This window comes from Salvelinus alpinus, chromosome 6 (assembly GCF_045679555.1).
Source record: "Salvelinus alpinus chromosome 6, SLU_Salpinus.1, whole genome shotgun sequence".
Lineage (NCBI taxonomy): Eukaryota > Metazoa > Chordata > Actinopteri > Salmoniformes > Salmonidae > Salvelinus > Salvelinus alpinus.
Window position 1 is genome coordinate 37,726,599 of NC_092091.1, and position 22,505 is coordinate 37,749,103.

The 22,505-nt window shown below is 44.8% G+C and overlaps 1 protein-coding gene across 4 annotated transcripts in view; it reads left to right on the plus strand.

Moving 5' to 3' along the window:
* The window catches only part of LOC139578657 (CMP-N-acetylneuraminate-beta-1,4-galactoside alpha-2,3-sialyltransferase-like), a 100,554-nt gene extending 78,803 nt beyond the window's left edge, over positions 1-21,751 (plus strand). For 2 of the 4 annotated variants that reach the window (XM_071406566.1, XM_071406567.1), the window contains exon 11: positions 16,089-21,751. In XM_071406566.1, the coding sequence (XP_071262667.1) occupies positions 16,089-16,193 (105 nt within the window). In that variant the 3' untranslated portion in view covers positions 16,194-21,751. Of the gene's footprint in view, positions 1-4,343; positions 9,428-16,088 lie in introns of those variants that run through there. The other 2 variants (XR_011675590.1, XM_071406568.1) reach the window with 2 other exon arrangements.
* Positions 21,752-22,505: the final 754 nt, after the last annotated feature.

Genomic DNA, 22,505 nt, shown 5'->3' on the forward strand with positions numbered 1-22,505 from the left:
TGTGGTATGCAAATTGTTGTAGGTCTAGTGTGTCCAGTAAGGTGGAGGTGATATGATCCTTAACTACCCTCTCAAAGCACTTCATGATGACAGATGTGAGTGTTACGGGGCGATAGTCATTTAGTTCAGTTACCTTTGCTTTCTTGGGTACAGGAACAATGGTGAAGCAAGTGGGGACAACACAAAACATCTTGAAGCAAGGATAGGGAGAGCTTCAATATGTCTTTAAACACTCCAGCCAGCTGGTCTGCACATGCTCTGAGGACACAGCTATGGATGCCGTCTGGGCTGGCAGCCTTGCGAGGGTTAACAAGCTTAAATGTCTTTCTCATGTCGGCCACGTAGAACGAGAGCTCACAGTCCTCATGACCGGTGTTGGCCCGTGCCGGCAGCACGTTGTTTTCCTCAAAGCGGGTGAAGAAGATGTTTAGCTTGTCCGGGAGCAAGGCGTCGGTGTCAGCGACGTGGCTGGTTTTCCATTTATAATCCGTGATTGTCTGGACTTCCTGCCATATACATCTCGTGTCTGAGCCATTGAATTGTGACTGTTTTATTGCCTTACGGAGGGCATAGCTGGACTGTTTGTACTCGTCCATGTTCCCAGTCACCTTGCCGTGGTTAATTGCGATGGTTTACACTTTTAGTTTTGTCCAAACGCTGCCAATTATCCAATTTTGGGGGGTTTGGATAAGTTTTATTCGTCACAGCGGGAACAACATCCTCTATGCACTTCCTCTATGAACACCGGCTCCCTGTGAGTTTTAGAATATGTTTTAAGATTCTTTTATTGTTTTTTAAACCAATCCATGATTGTGCACCCAAATACGTATCAGACATGCTTTTATTTTATGCAACCAGTAGGTCCCTCAGGTCCTCTGTCACTGGCCTTTTAACTATCCCAAAGCCTAGGACCAAGAGGCATGGAGAGGCAGCCTTTAGTTATTATGCCTCCAGCTTCTGGAATAGCCTGCTAGAGAACCTGAGGGAGGCCGAAACTCTGGACATATGTGGACTGTGGACACATCTTTTTAGCTTTGATTTTAGGGTGCTTTTTAGTTGTTATGTTTGTGTCATTCTGTTACGCCTGCTCCCGCTCCTCCTCTCTGGTGCCAGGCTTCCTATCATTACGCATACCTGTCTCCATCATTACGCGCATCGGCACTCATTGGACGCACCTGGACCCTCTATATCTGTCTGTTCCTCAGTTGGTTCCCTGTGTCAGCATTATTGTCGTTTTGTTTTCCCCTGTCCAGACGCTCTCCGTATTCTGTTCCTGTCCGTGTTTCATTAAATGTTCTCTCCCTGTACTTGCTTCTCGTCTCCAGCGTCTGTCCTTACAGAATGCTGACACCAATATTTGAAGCATCAGGGAGGTTTTTGTTTGTCGGGCCCGGGTGCCGCTGCCGTAGGAACCAGGGGTGCCTCAGCTGGCTCGTCGGGCTTCCACGCCTTAGCTGGTTCGAGAGGTTTCCTTGCCTCGGTTGGCAAAAATATAAAGCTTGATTTGATGTGATAAACTCAGTCACCGAGTCAGTGTATACGTCAATATTATTCTCAAAGGCAACTCAGAACATATCAACATACAATCTTGAAGCACAGATTCTGATTGGTCAGACCAACGTTGAACAGTCCTTACCATGGATACTTCCTGTTTAAGTTTCTGCCTATAGGAAGGGAGGAGCAGAGTGGAGGCGTGATCTGATTTGCCTATGGAATGGCGCTGGGGAGTCAATAATTCTTAACACTTGTCAATAATTCCATGGCTGTTTTCTCTACATGCATTTGGAGACTGTCTTTTTAATTTACAATGATTACATCAAGATAGCTAGTGAAAAGAAAGTTAGCTAGCTGATTACATTTAATTAACTTAGCTAAACAGTGTGCAAAGTTAGCTAGCTAGCAGCTCAGTTGAGTTAGCCTACAAAGTGGCCTACTACTATTACTGTTTTTAAAAAAAATTCAAAATGTATTTACTTACTTAAATAGGTTCTCCCACTGTATCTGTTTTTTTTGTGTCCTTACAAAAACAAAAACAAACATTTCCGGTGGTAGCAGTGCGCAGCCAGCAACCATGTGGATGAATGGAAACAAGCCAAAAAGTGTATTTGTCACCACAGCGGGTTAGATGGTGTAGCACTTGAAACTAGAATACACAACCATCAAAATCTTGCTGCTTGGAGCCAGCGGACCATTCAAACCAGGCAGGAATAGGGATATGTTTCCCCACCTGATAGGGTCTGTGATTGGCTGACTAGTTTAATTGACTGAGTACCCTAGCAACCTGGTAACTAACACAGAGGTGTGAAGTGGTCTCTGCTACTGGACAATGGGGTCAAGCTGAGGCGGGGGATGGTAGCCTCAGTATCTCTCTCCAGATGAAATCTCGCGTCTTGTGACGGCCGGCCGCCCAACAACCTGCCCGCTTGACCCTATCCCCTCCTCTCTTCTCCAGATCATTTCCGGAGACCTTCTCCCTTACCTCACCTCGCTCATCAACTCATCCTTGACCGCTGGCTACGTCCCTTCCGTCTTCAAGAGAGCGAGAGTTGCACCCCTTCTGAAAAAACCTACACTCGATCCCTCCGATGTCAACAACTACAGACCAGTATCCCTTCTTTCTTTTCTCTCCAAAACTCTTGAACGTGCCGTCCTTGGCCAGCTCTCCTGCTATCTCTCTCAGAATGACCTTCTTGATCCAAATCAGTCAGGTTTCAAGACTAGTCATTCAACTGAGACTGCTCTTCTCTGTGTCACGGAGGCGCTCCGCACTGCTAAAGCTAACTCTCTCTCCTCTGCTCTCATCCTTCTAGACCTATCGGCTGCCTTTGATACTGTGAACCATCAGATCCTCCTCTCCACCCTCTCCGAGCTGGGCATCTCCGGCGCGGCCCACGCTTGGATTGCGTCCTACCTGACAGGTCGCTCCTACCAGGTGGCGTGGCGAGAATCTGTCTCCGCACCACGTGCTCTCACCACTGGTGTCCCCCAGGGCTCTGTTCTAGGCCCTCTCCTATTCTCGCTATACACCAAGTCACTTGGCTCTGTCATATCCTCACATGGTCTCTCCTATCATTGCTATGCAGACGACACACAATTAATCTTCTCCTTTCCCCCCTCTGATAACCAGGTGGTGAATCGCATCTCTGCATGTCTGGCAGACATATCAGTGTGGATGACGGATCACCACCTCAAGCTGAACCTCGGCAAGACGGAGCTGCTCTTCCTCCCGGGGAAGGACTGCCCGTTCCATGATCTCGCCATCACGGTTGACAACTCCATTGTGTCCTCCTCCCAGAGTGCTAAGAACCTTGGCGTGATCCTGGACAACACCCTGTCGTTCTCAACTAACATCAAGGCGGTGACCCGTTCCTGTAGGTTCATGCTCTACAACATTCGCAGAGTACGACCCTGCCTCACGCAGGAAGCGGCGCAGGTCCTAATCCAGGCACTTGTCATCTCCCATCTGGATTACTGCAACTCGCTGTTGGCTGGGCTCCCTGCCTGTGCCATTAAACCCCTACAACTCATCCAGAACGCCGCAGCCCGTCTGGTGTTCAACTTTCCCAAGTTCTCTCACGTCACCCCGCTCCTCCGCTCTCTCCACTGGCTTCCAGTTGAAGCTCGCATCCGCTACAAGACCATGGTGCTTGCCTACGGAGCTGTGAGGGGAACGGCACCTCCGTACCTTCAGGCTCTGATCAGGCCCTAAACCCAAACAAGGGCACTGCGTTCATCCACCTCTGGCCTGCTCGCCTCCCTACCTCTGAGGAAGTACAGTTCCCGCTCAGCCCAGTCAAAACTGTTCGCTGCTCTGGCACCCCAATGGTGGAACAAACTCCCTCACGACGCCAGGTCAGCGGAGTCAATCACCACCTTCCGGAGACACCTGAAACCCCACCTCTTTAAGGAATACCTAGGATAGGATAAAGTAATCCTTCTAACCCCCCCTCCCTTAAAAGAGTTAGATGCACTATTGTAAAGTGGTTGTTCCACTGGATATCATAAGGTGAATGCACCAATTTGTAAGTCGCTCTGGATAAGAGCGTCTGCTAAATGACTTAAATGTAAATGTAAATGTAGCCTACCTCAGCAGTAAATCTACAAAGGTTAACTGCCTTGCTCACGGGCAGAACAACACATTGTCGGCTCGGGGACTCGATCCAGCAACCTTTCGGGAACCTACCCAATGCTCCTACCCGCCAGGCTACCTACCGCCCCATTTATAGAAGACTATACAGATCATTGTCTCATCCTAGGTTCCAGTGATTCATTCATGAAGTGCACCATTTATACCTGCAGCCTTTATGTACAAAACCCTCTAACCTTTATCATTAAATCCTCAGACATGAACCATTCAAACCTTCTCCCTATCTCTGATACTGAAAAGACAAACTTTGTAGCCTTTTACTGCTGGGGTGCAGAGAGACAACAGGTCAGAAGAACTTTGCACCACCTCAACAAAACTCACCACTGGATCCTTCCTACGAGGACAAGCCTCCACCCTGGACTGTGCAACCGTGTGTTAGTGTGTCACTGACCATGTAAGTGGACTTTATTAGGGCTCATGTGTATATTCTACCTCTCTATATAATAGGCCCTTGGGACTGTGTAACTACTGTGTAATTACTACCGTGTGCGTATTCATTTGAGGGTTAAATGTTACTATCTCAGGCCTGTGTACTAGCGACACTAGTCCTGCTTATCTGGCCCTTATGGCATAGTTCAGGGGTATTTTACATGTTCAGGCTATGAGGTAAAATATTTCCCCATTATACTCTATGAGCCAAGATGGCTGCCAGCCTATTGTGTCTCACACTCACCCAAGATGGCCGGCCTATAACATCACGTCCTGGCCTCTCCCAAGATGCCTGCCCCCATGGCCTTGTTATTGTCTACATGTTAACATCCTTGCATGCTAATGCTATCTATTATCCTTGCGCATGCGCTAACTGTATATCTTTTACGTTGTCTGCCATGGCCCAAAGCCTGTGGTCTACTAGCCTAGCATGCTATCCTGCCTCTGTATATTTTTTATTTTTATTTATTTAACCTTTATTTAACCAGGTAGGCAAATTGAGAACACGTTCTCATTTACAATTGCGACCTGGCCAAGATAAAGCAAAGCAGTTCGACACATACAACAACACATAGTTACACATGGAGTAAAACAAACATATAGTCAATAATACAGTGAAAAAAATAAGTCTATATACAATGTGAGCAAGTGAGGTGAGATAAGGGAGGTGAAGGCAAACAAATATATGTGTAAATAAATAAAAATATAAAAAGGCCATGGAGGCGAAGTGAATACAACACAGCAAGTAAAATAAAAACAAAAAAAAACACTGGAATGGTTGGTTTGCAGTGGAAGAAAGCGCAAAGTAGAGACAGAAATAATGGGGTGCAAAGGAGCAAAATAAATAAATAAATAAATACAGTAGGTAAAGAGGTAGTTGTTTGGGCTAAATTATAGATGGGCTATGTACAGGTGCAGTAATCTATGAGCTGCTCTGACAGCTGGTGCTTAAAGCTAGTGAGGGAGATAAGTGTTTCCAGTTTCAGAGATTTTTGTAGTTCGTTCCAGTCATTGGCAGCAGAGAACTGGAAGGAGAGGCGTCCAAAGGAAGAATTGGTTTTGGGGGTGACTAGAGAGATATACCTGCTGGAGCGCGTGCTACAGGTAGGTGCTGCTATGGTGACCAGCGAGCTGAGATAAGGGGGGACTTTACCTAGCAGGGTCTTGTAGATGACCTGGAACCAGTGGGTTTGGCGACGAGTATGAAGCGAGGGCCAGCCAACGAGAGTGTACAGGTCGCAGTGGTGGGTAGTATATGGGGCTTTGGTGACAAAACGGATGGCACTGTGATAGACTGCATCCAATTTATTGAGTAGGGTTTTGGAGGCTATTTTGTAAATGACATCACCGAAGTCGAGGATTGGTAGGATGGTCAGTTTTACAAGGGTATGTTTGGCAGCATGAGTAAAGGATGCTTTGTTGCGGAATAGGAAGCCAATTCTAGATTTGACTTTGGATTGGAGATGTTTGATGTGAGTCTGGAAGGAGAGTTTACAGTCTAACCAGACACCTAGGTATTTGTAGTTGTCCACATATTCTAAGTCAGAGCCGTCCAGAGTAGTGATGTTGGACAGGCGGGCAGGTGCAGGCAGCGATCGGTTGAAGAGCATGCATTTAGTTTTACTTGTATTTAAGAGCAATTGGAGGCCACGGAAGGAGAGTTGTATGGCATTGAAGCTCGCCTGGAGGGTTGTTAACACAGTGTCAAAAGAAGGGCCAGAAGTATACAGAATAGTGTCGTCTGCGTAGAGGTGGATCAGAGAATCACCAGCAGCAAGAGCGACATCATTGATGTATACAGAGAAGAGAGTCGGTCCAAGAATTGAACCCTGTGGCACCCCCATAGAGACTGCCAGAGGCCCGGACAACAGACCCTCCGATTTGACACACTGAACTCGATCAGAGAAGTAGTTGGTGAACCAGGCGAGGCAATCATTAGAGAAACCAAGGCTGTCGAGTCTGCCGATGAGGATGTGGTGATTGACAGAGTCAAAAGCATTGGCCAGGTCAATGAATACGGCTGCACAGTATTGTTTCCTATCGATGGCGGTTAAGATATCGTTTATGACCTTGAGCGTGGCTGAGGTGCACCCATGACCAGCTCTGAAACCAGATTGCATAGCGGAGAAGGTATGGTGGGATTCGAAATGGTCGGTAATCTGTTTGTTGACTTGGCTTTCGAAGACCTTAGAAAGGCAGGGTAGGATAGATATAGGTCTGTAGCTGTTAGGGTCAAGAGTGTCCCCCCCTTTGAAGAGGGGGATAACCGCAGCTGCTTTCCAATCTTTGGGAATCTCAGACGACACGAAAGAGAGGTTGAAGAGGCTAGTAATAGGGGTGGCTACAATTTCAGCAGATAGTTTTAGAAAGAAAGGGTCCAGATTATCTAGCCCGGCTGATTTGTAAGGGTCCAGATTTTGCAGCTCTTTTAGAACATCAGCTGACTGTATTTGGGAGAAAGAGAAATGGGGAAGGCTTGGGCGAGTAGCAGAGGGGAGGGCAGTGCTGTTGTCCGGGGTAGGGGCAGTCAGGTGGAAAGCATGGCCAGCCGTAGAAAAATGCTTATTGAAATTCTCAATTATAGTGGGTTTGTCGGTGGTGACAGTGTTTCCTATCTTCAGAGCGGTTGGAAGCTGGGAGGAGGTGTTCTTATTCTCCATGGACTTTACGGTGTCCCAGAACTTTTTTGAATTTGTGTTGCAGGAAGCAAATTTCTGCTTGAAAAAGCTAGCCTTGGCTATTCTAACTGCCTGTGTATATTGGTTTCTGGCTTCCCTGAAAAGTTGCATATCACGGGGGCTGTTCGATGCTAATGCAGAACGCCATAGGATGTTTTTCTGTTGGTTAAGGGCAGTCAGGTCAGGAGAGAACCAAGGGCTATATCTGTTCCTGGTTCTAAATTTCTTGAATGGGGCATGCTTATTCAAGATGGTGAGGAAGGCATTTTTAAAAAATGTCCAGGCATCCTCTACTGACGGGATGAGATCAATATCCTTCCAGGATACCCCGGCCAGGTCGATTAGAAAGGCCTGCTCGCTGAAGTGTTTCAGGGAGCGTTTGACAGTGATGAGTGGAGGTCGTTTGACCGCTGACCCATTACGGATGCAGGCAATGAGGCAGTGATCGCTGAGATCTTGGTTGAAAACAGCAGAGGTGTATTTGGAGGGCAAGTTTGTTAGGATGATATCTATGAGGGTACCCGTGTTTACGGAATTGGGGTGGTACCTGGTAGGTTCATTGATGATTTGTGTGAGATTGAGGGCATCAAGCTTAGATTGTAGGGTGGCTGGGGTGTTGAGCATGTTCAAATTTAGGTCGCCTAGCAGCACGAGCTCTGAAGATAGATGGGGGGCAATCAGTTCACATATAGTGTCCAGAGCACAGCTGGGGGCAGAGGGTGGTCTATAGCAGGCGGCAACGGTGAGAGACTTGTTTTTAGAGAGGTGGATTTTTAAAAGTAGAAGTTCAAATTGTTTGGGAACAGACCTGGATAGTAAAACAGAACTCTGCAGGCAATCTTTGCAGTAGATTGCAACACCGCCCCCTTTGGCCGTTCTATCTTGTCTGAAAATCTTGTAATTGGGGATGAAAATGTCTGAATTTTTGGTGGTCTTTCTAAGCCAGGATTCAGACACGGCTAAAACATCCGGGTTGGCAGAGTGTGCTAAAGCAGTGAACAAAACAAACTTAGGGAGGAGGCTTCTAATGTTAACATGCATGAAGCCAAGGCTATTACGGTTACAGAAGTCATCAAAAGAGAGCGCCTGGGGAATAGGAGTGGAGCTAGGTACTGCAGGGCCTGGATTCACCTCTACATCACCAGAGGAACAGAGGAGGAGTAGGATAAGGGTACGGCTAAAAGCTATGAGAATTGGTCGTCTAGAGCTACTAGAGCAGAGAGTAAAAGGAAGTTTCTGGGGGCGATAAAATAGCTTAAAGGAATAATGTACAGACAAAGGTATGGTAGGATGTGAATACAGTGGAGGTAAACCTAGGTATTGAGTGATGATGAGAGAGATATTGTCTCTAGAAACATCATTGAAACCAGGTGATGTCATCGCATATGTGGGTGGTGGAACTGAGAGGTTGGATATGGTATAGTGAGCAGGGCTCGAGTCTCTACAGTGAAATAAGCCAATAAACACTAACCAGAACAACAATGGACAAGGCATATTTACATTAAGGAGAGGCATGCTTAATCGAGTGATCAATAAGGGTCCAGTGAGTAGAGGTTGGTTGGGGTCACGGCGATCCAGACAGTAGGCCGGGTAGAGGCTATCGGTAGCAAGATAGCATAGGATGGAGGTCTAATTGTAGATACCTCGTGCGTTTCCGTCGGTAGGTTAGTGGGGTTCCGTGTGGTAGAGGGGATCAATCCAAATTGGCAAAATAGATATAGTGGCCCAAGAAAAAAATAATAATAATAATAATAATAATAATAATTGTCCGATATATACTGTATATACTGTCCCGTACTACTAGCCTAGTATTGCCTAACCTAGTGTGCTAAATGTATACTGTCATATTGTGTGCTACATTAGCTGGGTCCTACTAGCCTCTGTGTAGCCAATATTGCTAACGTACTAGTACTGCTCATGCTACTGCTATTAGCCAATATATTGCTTGCCACTTTACAATTATGTAGTTATTAGCACTGCTATTACTACGGTAGCATTACAATTACATTGTTATTACTGCCTTTGTAGCTATAACAGTTGTACATTGTCTGATTCTTTCTCTCTTGTCTTTTCCTAGACAACCACTATCCCTTTCACTACTACCAATCAGTCCAATTCCTATCGCTGTGTGTGCCCCTGTCTGTCTTGAATGTGGAATAAAGTGTGTTCTGTACATCTGTCTCCTACTTGTCATTATCTGCCTTCTAACAGAGGACAGTTGTACCAACATGTTAAACCAGCACCTCTATTGGAGTCCACCGCCAGTTAGTGCCACTCTTTTTCACTTTAGAATCCCTCAGTCCCGAAGGGTTCCAAAAAGGGTTCCAAAATGCTTCTTTGGCTGTCCCCATAGGAGAACCCTTTTGTGGAAAATGTCCTACCTGAAACCAAAAATGGTTCTTTAAATGGTTCTCCTATGGGGACAGCAGAAGTACCCTTTTAAGTTATAGATAGTACCTTTATTTCTAAGAGTGTTGACAGGGTTAGGTTGTGAAAGGGTTAGTTTATAAAGGGTTAGTTTATGAAAGAGTTGTGAAAGGGTTAGCTTATGAAAGAGTTAGGTTGTTCTGAAAGAGACAAAAAGACAACGTTGCGGGGGATCCCTTTGATGATGAGTCATACAGGTCACTTGACTGTGTTGCTGTGGTATCGGCTGTTCTCTGAACCCTTAGTTACTGGAACATACCAGTAACATCCACCCATCCATCTGCCCACTCATAGTCCACAGCTATGAACCTTACAGCCAGCCGGTGATTCTATGTTAGCATTCCCTGCTAAGCGTGTGTCCCTGTCTCCCCTGCCCACCAACATCCTGTCTGTTTAGCTTTGATAGTTTACTTCTCCCCAGTGGAAGTTTACACAAACCTTTGTCATTATTTAATACCCTTCTCCAAGAGTCTCGTGGTTACTCTCTTATATTCATCATGTTACTTCCCAGTTCCCACCACCACACGAGAGGCGAGATGTGGAGTAGGATATGAAGTAGGATGTGTAAAGAAAGTCAAGTGTGGGTGCTGAGTTCTAAAGAAGGGACACTACCACAAGCACCACAGCGTATGTGTCCCAAATGGCACCCGATTCCCTTAATAGTGCACAACTTTAGACCATAGCCCTAAAAAAAGTAGTGCACTATAGGGAATAGGGACACAGACAGCCACTAAGGACACAGACAGACACAAGTCCCTGTGTCTACAGGGGCCGTCTGATCTGCTGGTTAAGTACACAGCACTCTGCCTGGTCATAAATCACTCTTTACTGAGGGATGTCAGAGCCCAGAGTGGCTGCTCTGGTCCCTCCATGGCTGACATGCAATCACCTCCAGCACACAAACACACACACAACTCCGCAACTACTAATCCGAACACTTAAAAGAAATGCCGCTACGCCCTCGGACAATCCATCAAACAGGCAAATGATCAATTCAGGACTAAGATCGAATCCTTCTACACTGGCTCTGATTCTCGTCGGATGTGGCAGGGCTTGCAAACTATCACAGACTACAAAGGGAAACCCATCTGAGAGCTGCCCAGTGATGGGAGGCTACCAGATGAGCCTAATGCATTCTATGCTCGCTTCGAAGCAAACAATACTAAAGCATGTGTGAGAGCCCCAGCTGTTCAGGATGACTGTATGATCATGCTCTCCGTAACCGTTGTGAGTAAGGCCTTTAAACAGGTTAACAATCACAAGGCCACAGGACCAGATGGATTACCAGGACACGTACTCGGAGCATGCGCTAACCAGCTGGCATGTGGTGCATGCATCTCGCCTCTCGTGTGGTGGTGGGAACTGGGAAGTAACATGATGAATATAAGAGAGTAATGACATTTTCAACCTCTCTCTGACCCAGTCTGTAATACACTATATATACAAAAGTATGTGGACATCCCTTTGAATTAGTGGATTCGGCTATTTCAGCCACACCTGTTGCTGACAAGTGTATAAAACCAAGCACATGGTCATGCAATCACCATAGACAAACATTGGCAGTAGAATGGCATTACTGAATAGCTCAGTTAATTTCAATGTGGCACCGTCATAGGATGCCACCTATCCAACAAGTCAGTTCGTCAAATGTCTGCCCTGCTAGAGCTGCCCCAGTCAACTGTAAGTGCTGTTCTTGTGAAGTGGAAATGTCTAGGAGCAACAACGGCTCAGCTGTGAAGTGGTATGCCATACAAGCTCACAGAACAGGACCACCGAGTGCTGAAGCGTGTAGCACGTAAATTTGTCTGTCCTCGGTTGCAACACTCACTACCGAGTTCCAAACTTCCTCTGGAAGCAAGTCACCACAATAACTGTTCATCGTGAGCGTAATAAAATGGGTTTCCATGCCCGAGCAGCCACACACAAGCCTAAGATCACCATGTGCAATGCCAAGCGTCAGCTGGAGTGGTGTAAAGCTAGCCGCCATTGAACTCTGGAGTAGGGGAAACAGAGCGCACTGCGAACGACCCAGTGTATCACTGAGGCCCGAACTCCCTGCCACCCAGGACCTCTATACCAGGCAGTGTCAGAGCAAGGCCCTAAAAATTGTCAAAGACTCCAGCCACTCAAGTAATAGACTGTTCTCTCTGCTACCGCATGGCAAGCGGTACCAGAGTGCTAAGTCTGGGACCAAAAGGTACCTGAACAGCTTCTAACCCCAAGCCATAAGACTGCTGAACAGTTGATCAAATGGCTACCTGGACTATTTACATTGACCCCCTTTATTATGTAATTCTTTATCTTAATTGTTTTGCACTGACACCCCTGCACTGGCTCTATTCACACTCACTAGACTCTGCCCGCACATTCCCACTACACTAACACTCCACACACACACACACACACTACATACTCTCACACACACACACACACACTTGCATATTGATGCCACGCATAGACCCACTTTCCCAATCTTCACATATACTGCTGCTACTCTGTTTATTATATATCCTGATTGCCTAGTCACTTTTAACCCTACCTACATGTACATTACCGTTCAAAAGTTTGGGGTCACTTTGAAATGTCCTTGTTTTTGAAAGAAAAGCACATTTTTAGTCCATTAAAATAATATCAAATTGATCAGAAATACAGTGTAGACATTGTTAATGTTGTAAATGACTATTGTAGCTGGAAACGGCTGATTTTTTAAAATGGAATATCTACATAGGCGGACAGAGGCCCATTATCAGCAACCATCACTCCTGTGTTCCAATGGCACGTTGTGTTAGCTAATCCAAGTTCATCATTTTAAAAGGCTAATTGATCATTAGAAAACCCTTTTGTAATTATGTTAGCACAGCTGAAAACTGTTGTACTGATTAAAGAAGCAATAAAACTGGCCTTCTTTAGACTAGTTGAGTATCTGGAGCATCAGCATTTGTGGGTTCGATTACAGGCTCAAAATGGCTAGAAACAAATAACTTTTTTCTGAAACTCATCAGTCTATTCTTGTTCTGAGAAATGAAGGATATTCCAATGCGTGAAATTGCCAAGAAACTGAAGATCTTGTACAACGCTGTGTACTACTTCCTTCACAGAACAGCGCAAACTGGCTCAAACCAGAATAGAAAGAAGAGTGGGAGGCCCCGGTGCACAACTGAGCAAGAGGACAAGTACATTAGAGTGTCTAGTTCGAGAAACAGATGCCTCACAAGTCCTCAACTGGCAGCTTCATTAAATAGTCCCCGCAAAACACCAGTCTCAACGTCAGCAGTGAAGAGGCGACTCCGGGATGCTGGCCTTCTAGACAGAGTTCCTCTGTCCAGTGTCTGTGTTCTTTTGCTCGTCTTAATCTTTTCTTTTCATTGGCCAGTCTGAGATATGGCTTTTTCTTTGCAACTCAGCGTTGTACAAGATCTTCAGTTTCTTGGCAATTTCTTGATATTACCTCAACTCAACTACCTAGTACCCCTGCACATTGACTCGATACTGGTACTTCTTGTATATTACCTCGTTATTATATTCTGCATTTCCATGTAAAGTCTACACCAGTTAAATTTGGTGAATGTAACCAATACAATTTCATCTGTTTTGAACCAGATGTCAGTGTGCACTCTCCTTGTGTCAACTTGTGTTTTAGTTTGCAGCGGCACAAACCCGTCTCAGCACCACTCCCACCCCCCTGCCATGTATAATTGAGAGCTGTGGTAGTAAAGTATTCTCTCTGTGGGTGACCCAGGGCCCGTGTGGAGCTGTCATTCCAAGATGAACGCTGGGCCTCACACTCAAAGACCTTTGGGTCTGTGCCAGTAGAACCGCTCGGTCCAACAGGCTATCCTGCCTCTGAATGGAGCAAACACACACAGCTATGTACTGAATGCCTAAGACTGTTCAAACACTTATCATATGCTCTTTCTAATGGTACCTAAAGGATTCACTGCACTATTAGAAAAAAGGTAATATCTTGAACCGAAAGGGATTCTTAGGCTGCCCCCATTTTTTGGTTCCCAGTAGATCCCTTTTGGGTTCCATGTAAAACCCTTTCTACAGAGAGTTCTACACAGAACCCAAAAGGGTTGTACCTGGAACCCAAAAGGGTTGTACCTGAAACCAACAAGGGTTATCCTATGGGAACAGCCAAATAACCGTTTTGGAAAAAAGTGTGAGACGAAATGAGCAAGACAACAAATATCACTTCCTCAGAGTACAAAACTTTATGAACACCTGCTCTTTCCATGACAGACTGACCAGGTGAATCCAGGTGGAAGATATGATCCTTTATTGATGTCACTTCAATCAGATGAAAGAGAAGAGACGAGAGCTTGTGTGGCCTACCACTTCACGGCTGAGCCGTTGTTGCTCCTAGACGTTTCCACTTCACAATAACAGTTCTAGCAGGGCAGACATTTGACAAACTGGCTTGTTGGGAATGTCGCATCCTATGACGGTGCCACGTTGAAAGTCACTGAGCTTTTCAGTAAGGCCATTCTGCTGCCAATGTTTGTCTATGGAGATTGTGTGGCTGTGTACTCGAATTTATACACCTGTTAGCAACGGGTGTGGCTGATATTGCAGAATTTGTAGCGGTGTCCACATACTTCTGTATATTTAGAGTATGATCCCTTATTGATGTCACCTGTTAAATCTACTTCAATCGGTGTAGATGAAGGGGAGGAAACAGGTTAAAGAAGGATTTTTAAGCCTTCTTGAGACATGGATTGTGTATGTGAACCAACTCTACCTGAGATTACCAGTCTAGCCAACCGTACACACTCTTTTAAACCTGGTTCTGCAGATAGCTTGTTATAATCAAGCTATCTAAAAACTCCCACACACCCAATGTTTACTGCTCCACATTGTTTATTAAGTCTAATTTTTGATCAGAGACCTGCAGACATCTTCTCCTAAGGAAAATGAAACACTTTTTTGGCAGTTATATAGGATAGTTATGTAAAGGGTGATGTTTTAGACCAGACACACGATGGCTATTGCCTTTCAACTGTTTGATAACAGCTATTGGTTTCAGTAGAGGCAAGTATGGGATAGGTTGTTCCTGTAAAGGATGTGGTTGATACTAATAAAAGGTTTTGAACATGCCTGCAATGACACTAGTTTTCCCATCATCATTTACCGTCATGTACCGGCATCACCAACGTCAGATATTTCACTATGGACGTTTGTTACGAATCCCTTTGGCCCGACAGTCTAGGGGGGGGTGGTAATGGGATCCGTAACATAACTCATGCAAATTATAGTAGTGACAAAGTAAGAGTGAGAACAAAATAACACAGACAACTTAATTACCGTCAAACACTCAGGGTTTATTTCTAAACACACGGTAAAGGGGGGCAGGAAAAAGGGCTGAGCTGGACCCAAGGAAATAAATAATAAGTATCCAAAAATACCCCTAAGTTAGACTAGCCTACTTCACCAACAGCTAACCAAAAATACAGTGGGTGGTCCGCCCAGTTCTAACTAGTGTATTTAACAAAGTTTACCTACGGGTAGTGTATGCCCATGGGCGAACTGTCTGGTTACCCCCTTTTCCCACTATCAACCAAACACTCAAACACCATAACAAACACAATACTCACAGGTGGGAACAAAGTGACATGTAGATGCTAAACCACACAAGCGATCTACAGACATATGGCATTACAGAGAGATTGCTCTAGAGAACACAACTGACAGGGTTTTTAAACCAATGGAAAGGTACTGTGATTGGGTAAGGGAAAAGGAGCAGATGTCTTCCGATTAGCGACTGATTGATGACTGATTGGGGAATGATGATAGTCACCTGTGAGTAGGGGAGAAGGAGAGAACAGAAATACACACAGGATACACACAGAATACTTTTATCCGTAACAACGTTGCTGTTTTGTGCAGTGAAGTTTTCACGTTTCGCTCGTGAAGCCATAATAATACATCAGTTATCTCTTTCTCTCTCTTATCTTTTGCATCCAACAGCCCACGTTAAAATGATTCAGCCACAAAGTTTAGTGAACCACATTGTACAGTCATGTGGTATTGTCTCTCTCTCATCCGCTGTATTTAAGGGGCAGCTCCGTAAGTGTAGAAAGCTCCTTTTTAAAAAGACACAATAGTGTCCCTGTCAACCTCAATGGTCTGTTTACTTTCGGTCTTCTATTGTGCCTCTCGCCTTTGCCTCCACTGAGAAAATCTCTGTGATCAAAAGTTGAAAGTAATGTAATAGTATGTGGACGCAACAGCTTTGTCATCCTCCCTGCCTCCATTTTCAAAGAATGTTACTTTTTACCTCCATCTCCTGTAAAGTACCTAATTGTTTCCTCTGCATCTCCTGTCCTCTACCCCTCTGTCCTTTCTATCTCTCCATCCTCCCTCTCTCCCCACCTATCCTCTCCTCCCTCCCTGTCTCCTGTTCGCAGTCCTGGACTCATAACATTTCTAAAGAGAAGGAGTTCCTGATTAAGCTGGTGAAGGCCGGGGTTATACAGGACTTGACCCGTGGGATCTGTGGCTCAGGGTGCTGATGACAACATCCAGCCAATCCCAGATCACAGAGAGATATGGAGGAGAAACACAGGGGCAGCATTGTGAAGTCCTGCTCTGTTCCCCTCAACCTAACCTTCACCGCTGGCTGAGGCATACTGTTGTCAGGACAGAAGTCTGGTGAAGGGTTCCGAAGCGTTCCTATCTCTGACAGAAAATAACTGTGGTAGATGGCATCTTCACTGGACTTCCTTGGAGAGATAAAACTATACACAACACTTTAGAATACTCTAGAACGCAGAGAGCTTGAACTCTGTAGAACACGGAGTTATACTGTTCTATTTTATGATTTGCTGCAGTGTGACAATAGTTTAAAGTTTTATTAGTCATATGTATGGGATACACATGGTATACACCGTCGAACTAAATGCTTACTTGCAAGTTCCTTCTCGACAATGCAACAACAATAAGAAATAATAAATGATAAGAATATGAACATAAAGTAAATGGCTCAGTTGAATAGAATATATTTATTTGTATAAGTATAGTACAGGAAGGCACAATTTATAGTCCAGTATTTACCTGTGTGTTTTGGGGATTTGGGGGCAAGTGTTTATATTGTGCAGTATTTAGCAATCGTAATAAGAGTCTGGTAGCAGCATTTGTGGTGTGTTTGTGCGTGAGCGAGTGCGCTAAGGTGACGAGAATCGGAGCAGGTGGTCAGTCAAGTTCAAGTGTTAAGCAGTCTGATGGTTGGTAGATACAAATTGTCACTGAGCCTATTGGTATCAGACATCATGCTCCGATACCGTCTGCCTGACGGTAAGGGAGTAAACAACTTGTGGCTGGGGTGTGTGGGGTCCTTAATGATGCTTGGAGCTTTCCTCAGGCACCGTTTCTAGTAGATGTCCTAGATGGGTCGGAGCACGGTCCCAGTGATGTGGTGGGCCGTCTTCACCACTCGCTGGAGGGCCTTGTGGTCGTGAATGGAGCGATTCCTGTACCAGTCCGTAATGCAACCGGTCAGGGCACTCTCGATGGTGCATCGGTAGTATTTGGAGAGGACCCGGAGTGACATGCCAAATTTCTTCAGTCGCCTTAGGAATTACAGACGCTGACGAGTGGTGGTGTTGTTGGTCCATGACAAGTCCTCTGTGATGTGGACACCGAGGAACTTAAAACTGCTGACTCAATACAGTATCATGAAAAGATGGACTGAGAATATCTTTGGAGGAGGAAGAAGTGCATACCTCTGCTCATGCAGTATACTTGAATATATTCAGTCACCACATACGCATCTTAGAAACTGTTGTTACTGTTCTTAAACTGTTCTTTTCAGATCTCGTAATGGCTGCGGTGCCCTATTTATCTGGGCTTCGTCATTATGGGATGGTTGACGTCGGGGTAGCAAATAATGCGCATACATATTCTGCTTTTACTGTATCAGGAAGCAGAGATGCTCATGGCTGTTAGAAGCCCTCCACAACTTCCTTCCTCCCCCCTTTTAAGATGTATTACAATTATTTACCTTTAGAGATTACTTTGTTCTACTGTCGTTTTTTTCAATGCAAAGAGGAGGACTGAACAATCAATCCCCTCACTGGATAAACATATATTATTTGTAAGAGCCTATATTTTATTTTACTGTTCTCTGTGAGAAACACTGGGCTTTGTGTGATCTTAAGTCCATCAGTGTGGTTCCCAAACACTGAACTGTCCTGGATCACGTTTCACACTGTTACTCTGGTCTTAATGCTGTTATCTTTGCCTGAGTCCCAAATGACACCCTATTACAGGGCTCTCCAACTCTGTTCCTGGGGAGCTACCATTCTGTAGGTTTTCGCTCTAACACTAATCTAGTACACCTGATTCTAATAATTAGCTGGCTGATAAACTGAATCAGGTTAGTTGGAGAGAAAAAACAAACAGGAGGGTGGCTCTCCAGGAACAGGGTTGGAGAGCCCTGTCCTATTGCCTATGTACTGTACTACTTTTGGCCAGGAGCCTATACGTCATTAAACAGACAATCTTATCCAGTCCGACTTACAGGAGCAATTAGGGTTAAGTGCCTTGCTCAAAGGCACAATTTGATCTAGTTGGCTAGGGGATTTGAATCAGCGACTTTAACACTCTTAACTGCTAGGCTACCTGCAGCCCTATAGGGAATAGGGTGTCATTTGGGATGCTTCCTTTATGTCAGGCCTCTGCATGGCCTGCAAACATACTCAGTGTTACTACTGACTACTGTCAGTTGTTGTATAAATGTTATAATTTTCTTTGTTTTTGCCCAAAATAATAGAAATGTTTTAAGTAATAATATGTGTTGTCTTAACCGCCATTCTCTGTTCAACTACATAATGTCTTATTTTCTACATTTTTGGTAGCGTAAAATGCATTACTGTAAAATGGATTACAGTAACTTACTGGAAGAAAGTGGCCAATCATTTGCTGTAATTAATTTTACAGTACTGCTGCTGTAATCCATTTTACGGTAATGCATTTTACCCTACCAAAATTGTTACTGTAATCTAATTTACAGTATATTACTGGAATTACCCATGCAGCAACATATTATGCAGTGTTCTTTGCAAGGTCTCCTTTTGATATTTACCTTTTGGTCATTTAGCGGGTGCTCTTGTCCTTAGCAATTTTCAGTCAAATCAAATGTTATTTGTCACATACTTACAAGCCCTTAACCAACAATGCAGTTCAAGAAATGGAGTTTAAAAAAATATTTACTAAATCAACTTAAGTAAAAAATTATATAAAATGTTACACAATAAAATAACAATAACGAGGTTATATACAGGGGGTACCGGTATGTGCGGAGGTACAGGTTAGTCGAAGTAATTTGTACATGTAGGGGTAAAGTGACTATGCATAGATAATAAACAGCGAGTAGCAGCAGTTTAAAAACAGTCCGTGTGGCCATTTGATTAATTGTTCAGCAGTCTTATGGCTTGGGGGTAGAAGCTGTTAAGGAGCCTTTTGGACCTAGACTTGGCGCTCCGGTACCGCTTCCCATGCAGTAGCAGAAAGAACAGTCTATGACATGGGTGGCTGGAGTCTTTGACACTTTTTCTCTGACACTGCCTAGTATATAGGTATTGGATGTCAGGAAGCTTGGCCCCAGATGCACTGGGCCGTACGCACTGCCCTCTGTAGCGCCTTTTGGTCGGAGCAGTTGCCATACCAGGCGGTGATGCAACCGGTCAGGATGCTCTCAATGGTTCAGCTGTAGAACTTTTTAGGGATCAGGGGACCCATGCCAAATCTTTTCAGTATCCCGAGGGGGAAAAGGTGTTGGCCAGGAACTGACTGAAACAATAATTCAGGCCGGGAATTTGACTCCATCCCAGGCCACCCTGTTCACGCAAACCATCAGACCGCAAATTTTTAGGCTAACCCTTTTTGTTGAAGTAACGGGTTCCAAACTAGTTATAAATTTGGTCACTATGTTCATCTGGGAAGAAAGTTATCCACATTACAAAATACAAACATTTGGGACTGACCAACAAGTAGCCTGTCTGAACACTGAGTTTTCAAGGTATGCTATGGCTATGGGTGCACCCTCAAAAACTCACTAGGAATACACCAATCATAGCACATACAAATGTACAAGGCTAGACACACAAAACAATTAACCTACACTTTTTAAAAAGAGAATGAGATATACAGAGTTGTTCAAATGGTTATCTTTATATTCAAGCATCAAGCATATCAAAAGTATCAAAAACCATAAGCTACAACAATGTAAGTAAGTATAATACAAAAGTTGAAAAAGCACTCCTCTACAAAAAAATGTAGACTACAATGTCACTCACTGGTGTCCATAAAGCAAACAGCACAAAAATAAACATATCTATACACTGAGTCAATGAAATTGAACATTAGCTACATAACTGCAAGTATAATACGAAAGTCCAAAAAACAAGCCTCTATACAAAAGCTTTAACTCACAGCAAATTTTCTTTCACCCTTGTCAGCCTGTTAAGGAAGAGTCATATCATAGCTACTTCAGAGTAACCAGTGAGTAATTACAACTAGTAAACCAGTAGGCGGTGCAGTAACTCACTGCTCTCTGCCATCTTGTCAATAATGTCATCTTTGTCAAGTCCCATAAGAATCTCCTTCTCTGTTGCCATCAAAAGGAACACTTTAAGGTTCTCTTGAGTGAGGGAGGTTCTCATCACTAAGCTAAGGATCCTGGGACTAAACACCTCCCTCTGCAACTGGATCCTGGACTTCCTGATGGGCCGCCCCCAGGTGGTGAGGGTAGGTAACAACACATCTGCCACGCTGATCCTCAACACTGGAGCTCCCCAGGGGTGTGTGCTCAGTCCCCTTATGTACTCCCTGTTCACTCACGACTGCATGGCCAGGCACGACTCCAACACCATAATTTGCAGACGACACAACAGTGGTAGGCCGGATCACCGACAATGACGAGACAGCCTATAGGGAGGAGGTCAGAGACCTGGCTGGGTGGTAACAGAATAACAACCTATCCCTCAACGTAACCAAGACTAAGGAGATGATTGTGGACTACAGGAAAAGGAGGACCGAGCAAGCCCCCATTCTCATCGACGGGGCTGTAGTGGAGCAGGTTGAGAGCTTCAAGTTCCTTGGTGTCCACATCAACAACAAACTGGAATGGTCCAAACACACCAAGACTGTCGTGAAGAGGGCACGACAAAGCCTATTCCCCCTCAGGAAACAAAAAAGATTTGGCATGGGTCCTGAGATACTCAAAAGGTTCTACAGCTGCAACATCAGAGCATCCTGACTGGTTGCATCACTGCCTGGTACGGCAATTGCTCGGCTTCCGACCGCAAGGCACTACAAAGGGTAGTGGGTACGGCCCAGTACATCACTGGGGCTAAGCTGCCTGCCATCCAGGACCTCTACACCAGGCGGTGTCAGAGGAAGAACCCTAAAAATTGTCAAAGACCCCAGTCATAGACTGTTCTCTCTACTACCGCATGGCAAGCGGTACCGGAGTGCCAAGTCTAGGACAAAAAGGCTTCTCAACAGTTTTTACCCCCAAGCCATAAGACTTCTGAACAGGTAATCAAATGGCTCCCTGGACTATTTGCGTTGTGTTCCCCCCCCCCCCCCCCCCTCCCCTCTTTTACGCTGCTGCTACTCTCTGTTTATCATATATGCATAGTCACTTTAACTATACATTCATGTACATACTACCTCAATTGGGCCGACCAACCAGTGCTCCCGCACATTGGCTAACCGGGCTATCTGTATTGTGTCCCACCCACCACCTGCCAACCCCCTCTTTTACGCTACTGCTACTCTCTTTTCATCATATATGCATAGTCACTTTAACCATATCTACATGTACATAATACCTCAATCAGCCTGACTAACCGGTGTCTGTATGTAGCCGCGCTACTTTTATAACCTCGCTACTGTATATAGCCTCTCTACTGTTATTTTTCACTGTCTTTTTACTGTTGTTTTATTTCTTTACTTACCTGTTGTTCACCTAATAGCTGTTTTGCACTATTGGTTAGAGCCTGTAAGTAAAGTCTACTACACCTGTTGTATTCGGCGCACGTGACAAATAAACTTTGATTTGATTTGATATGTGTACTTGGTTAGGAGACTCTCCTGTGAGCGATGCAGAGAAGCCCCTGTGTTGTCCCTGCATGTTAGCTGCTCCGTCTGTTGCATTACCAACACACTGTTTGATATCTATGTCCATCTTCTCAAGGGTCTGTTTCACAAGGTCCACAAATTACTGTCCAGTTGATGACTCACAGTCAATGACCGCAATGAGTCTCTGGTGGACAACGTCAGTGACATATCGCAAAACTACTGCACTCTGGTCTTTGGATGTTAAATCCTGTGTTGTGTCCATTTGTATTGAGAACATCCCTGCCTTTCTCACTTCAACAGCAAGTGTCTGCTGAATCAACATTCTGATGACTTCAATTACTTTATTTGCTGTTGTTTTGGACGTCATAGTTACCAAGGACCCTCTTCCTTTACTTCCCATCTGCTTCTTGCTCTTCTCAATGCAACCACTAACATGCTCTTGTAGGCAGACATCATATTTGCTTAGCGTCAATATAAGCTCAAGAAACTTGCCATGATTGACGGCTATGTTTTCCAAGTTATATGCAGCTTCGTGTCTGTGTCGTCTGTAGCTAAGCCCACATTTACCAATAACTATAACGACATCAATCACACGTTCCATGACCTGCCTCCTCTTTCTGACCTGGTCTCATTGAACTGACATTTGCTTATCACTCAGAAGGGTACGGATGTCTGCTCTGCTGGCTCTGAGGATAAAGGCTTCTGCACTTTCTCTATGGGTCTTGCTTCGCTCATGTTCC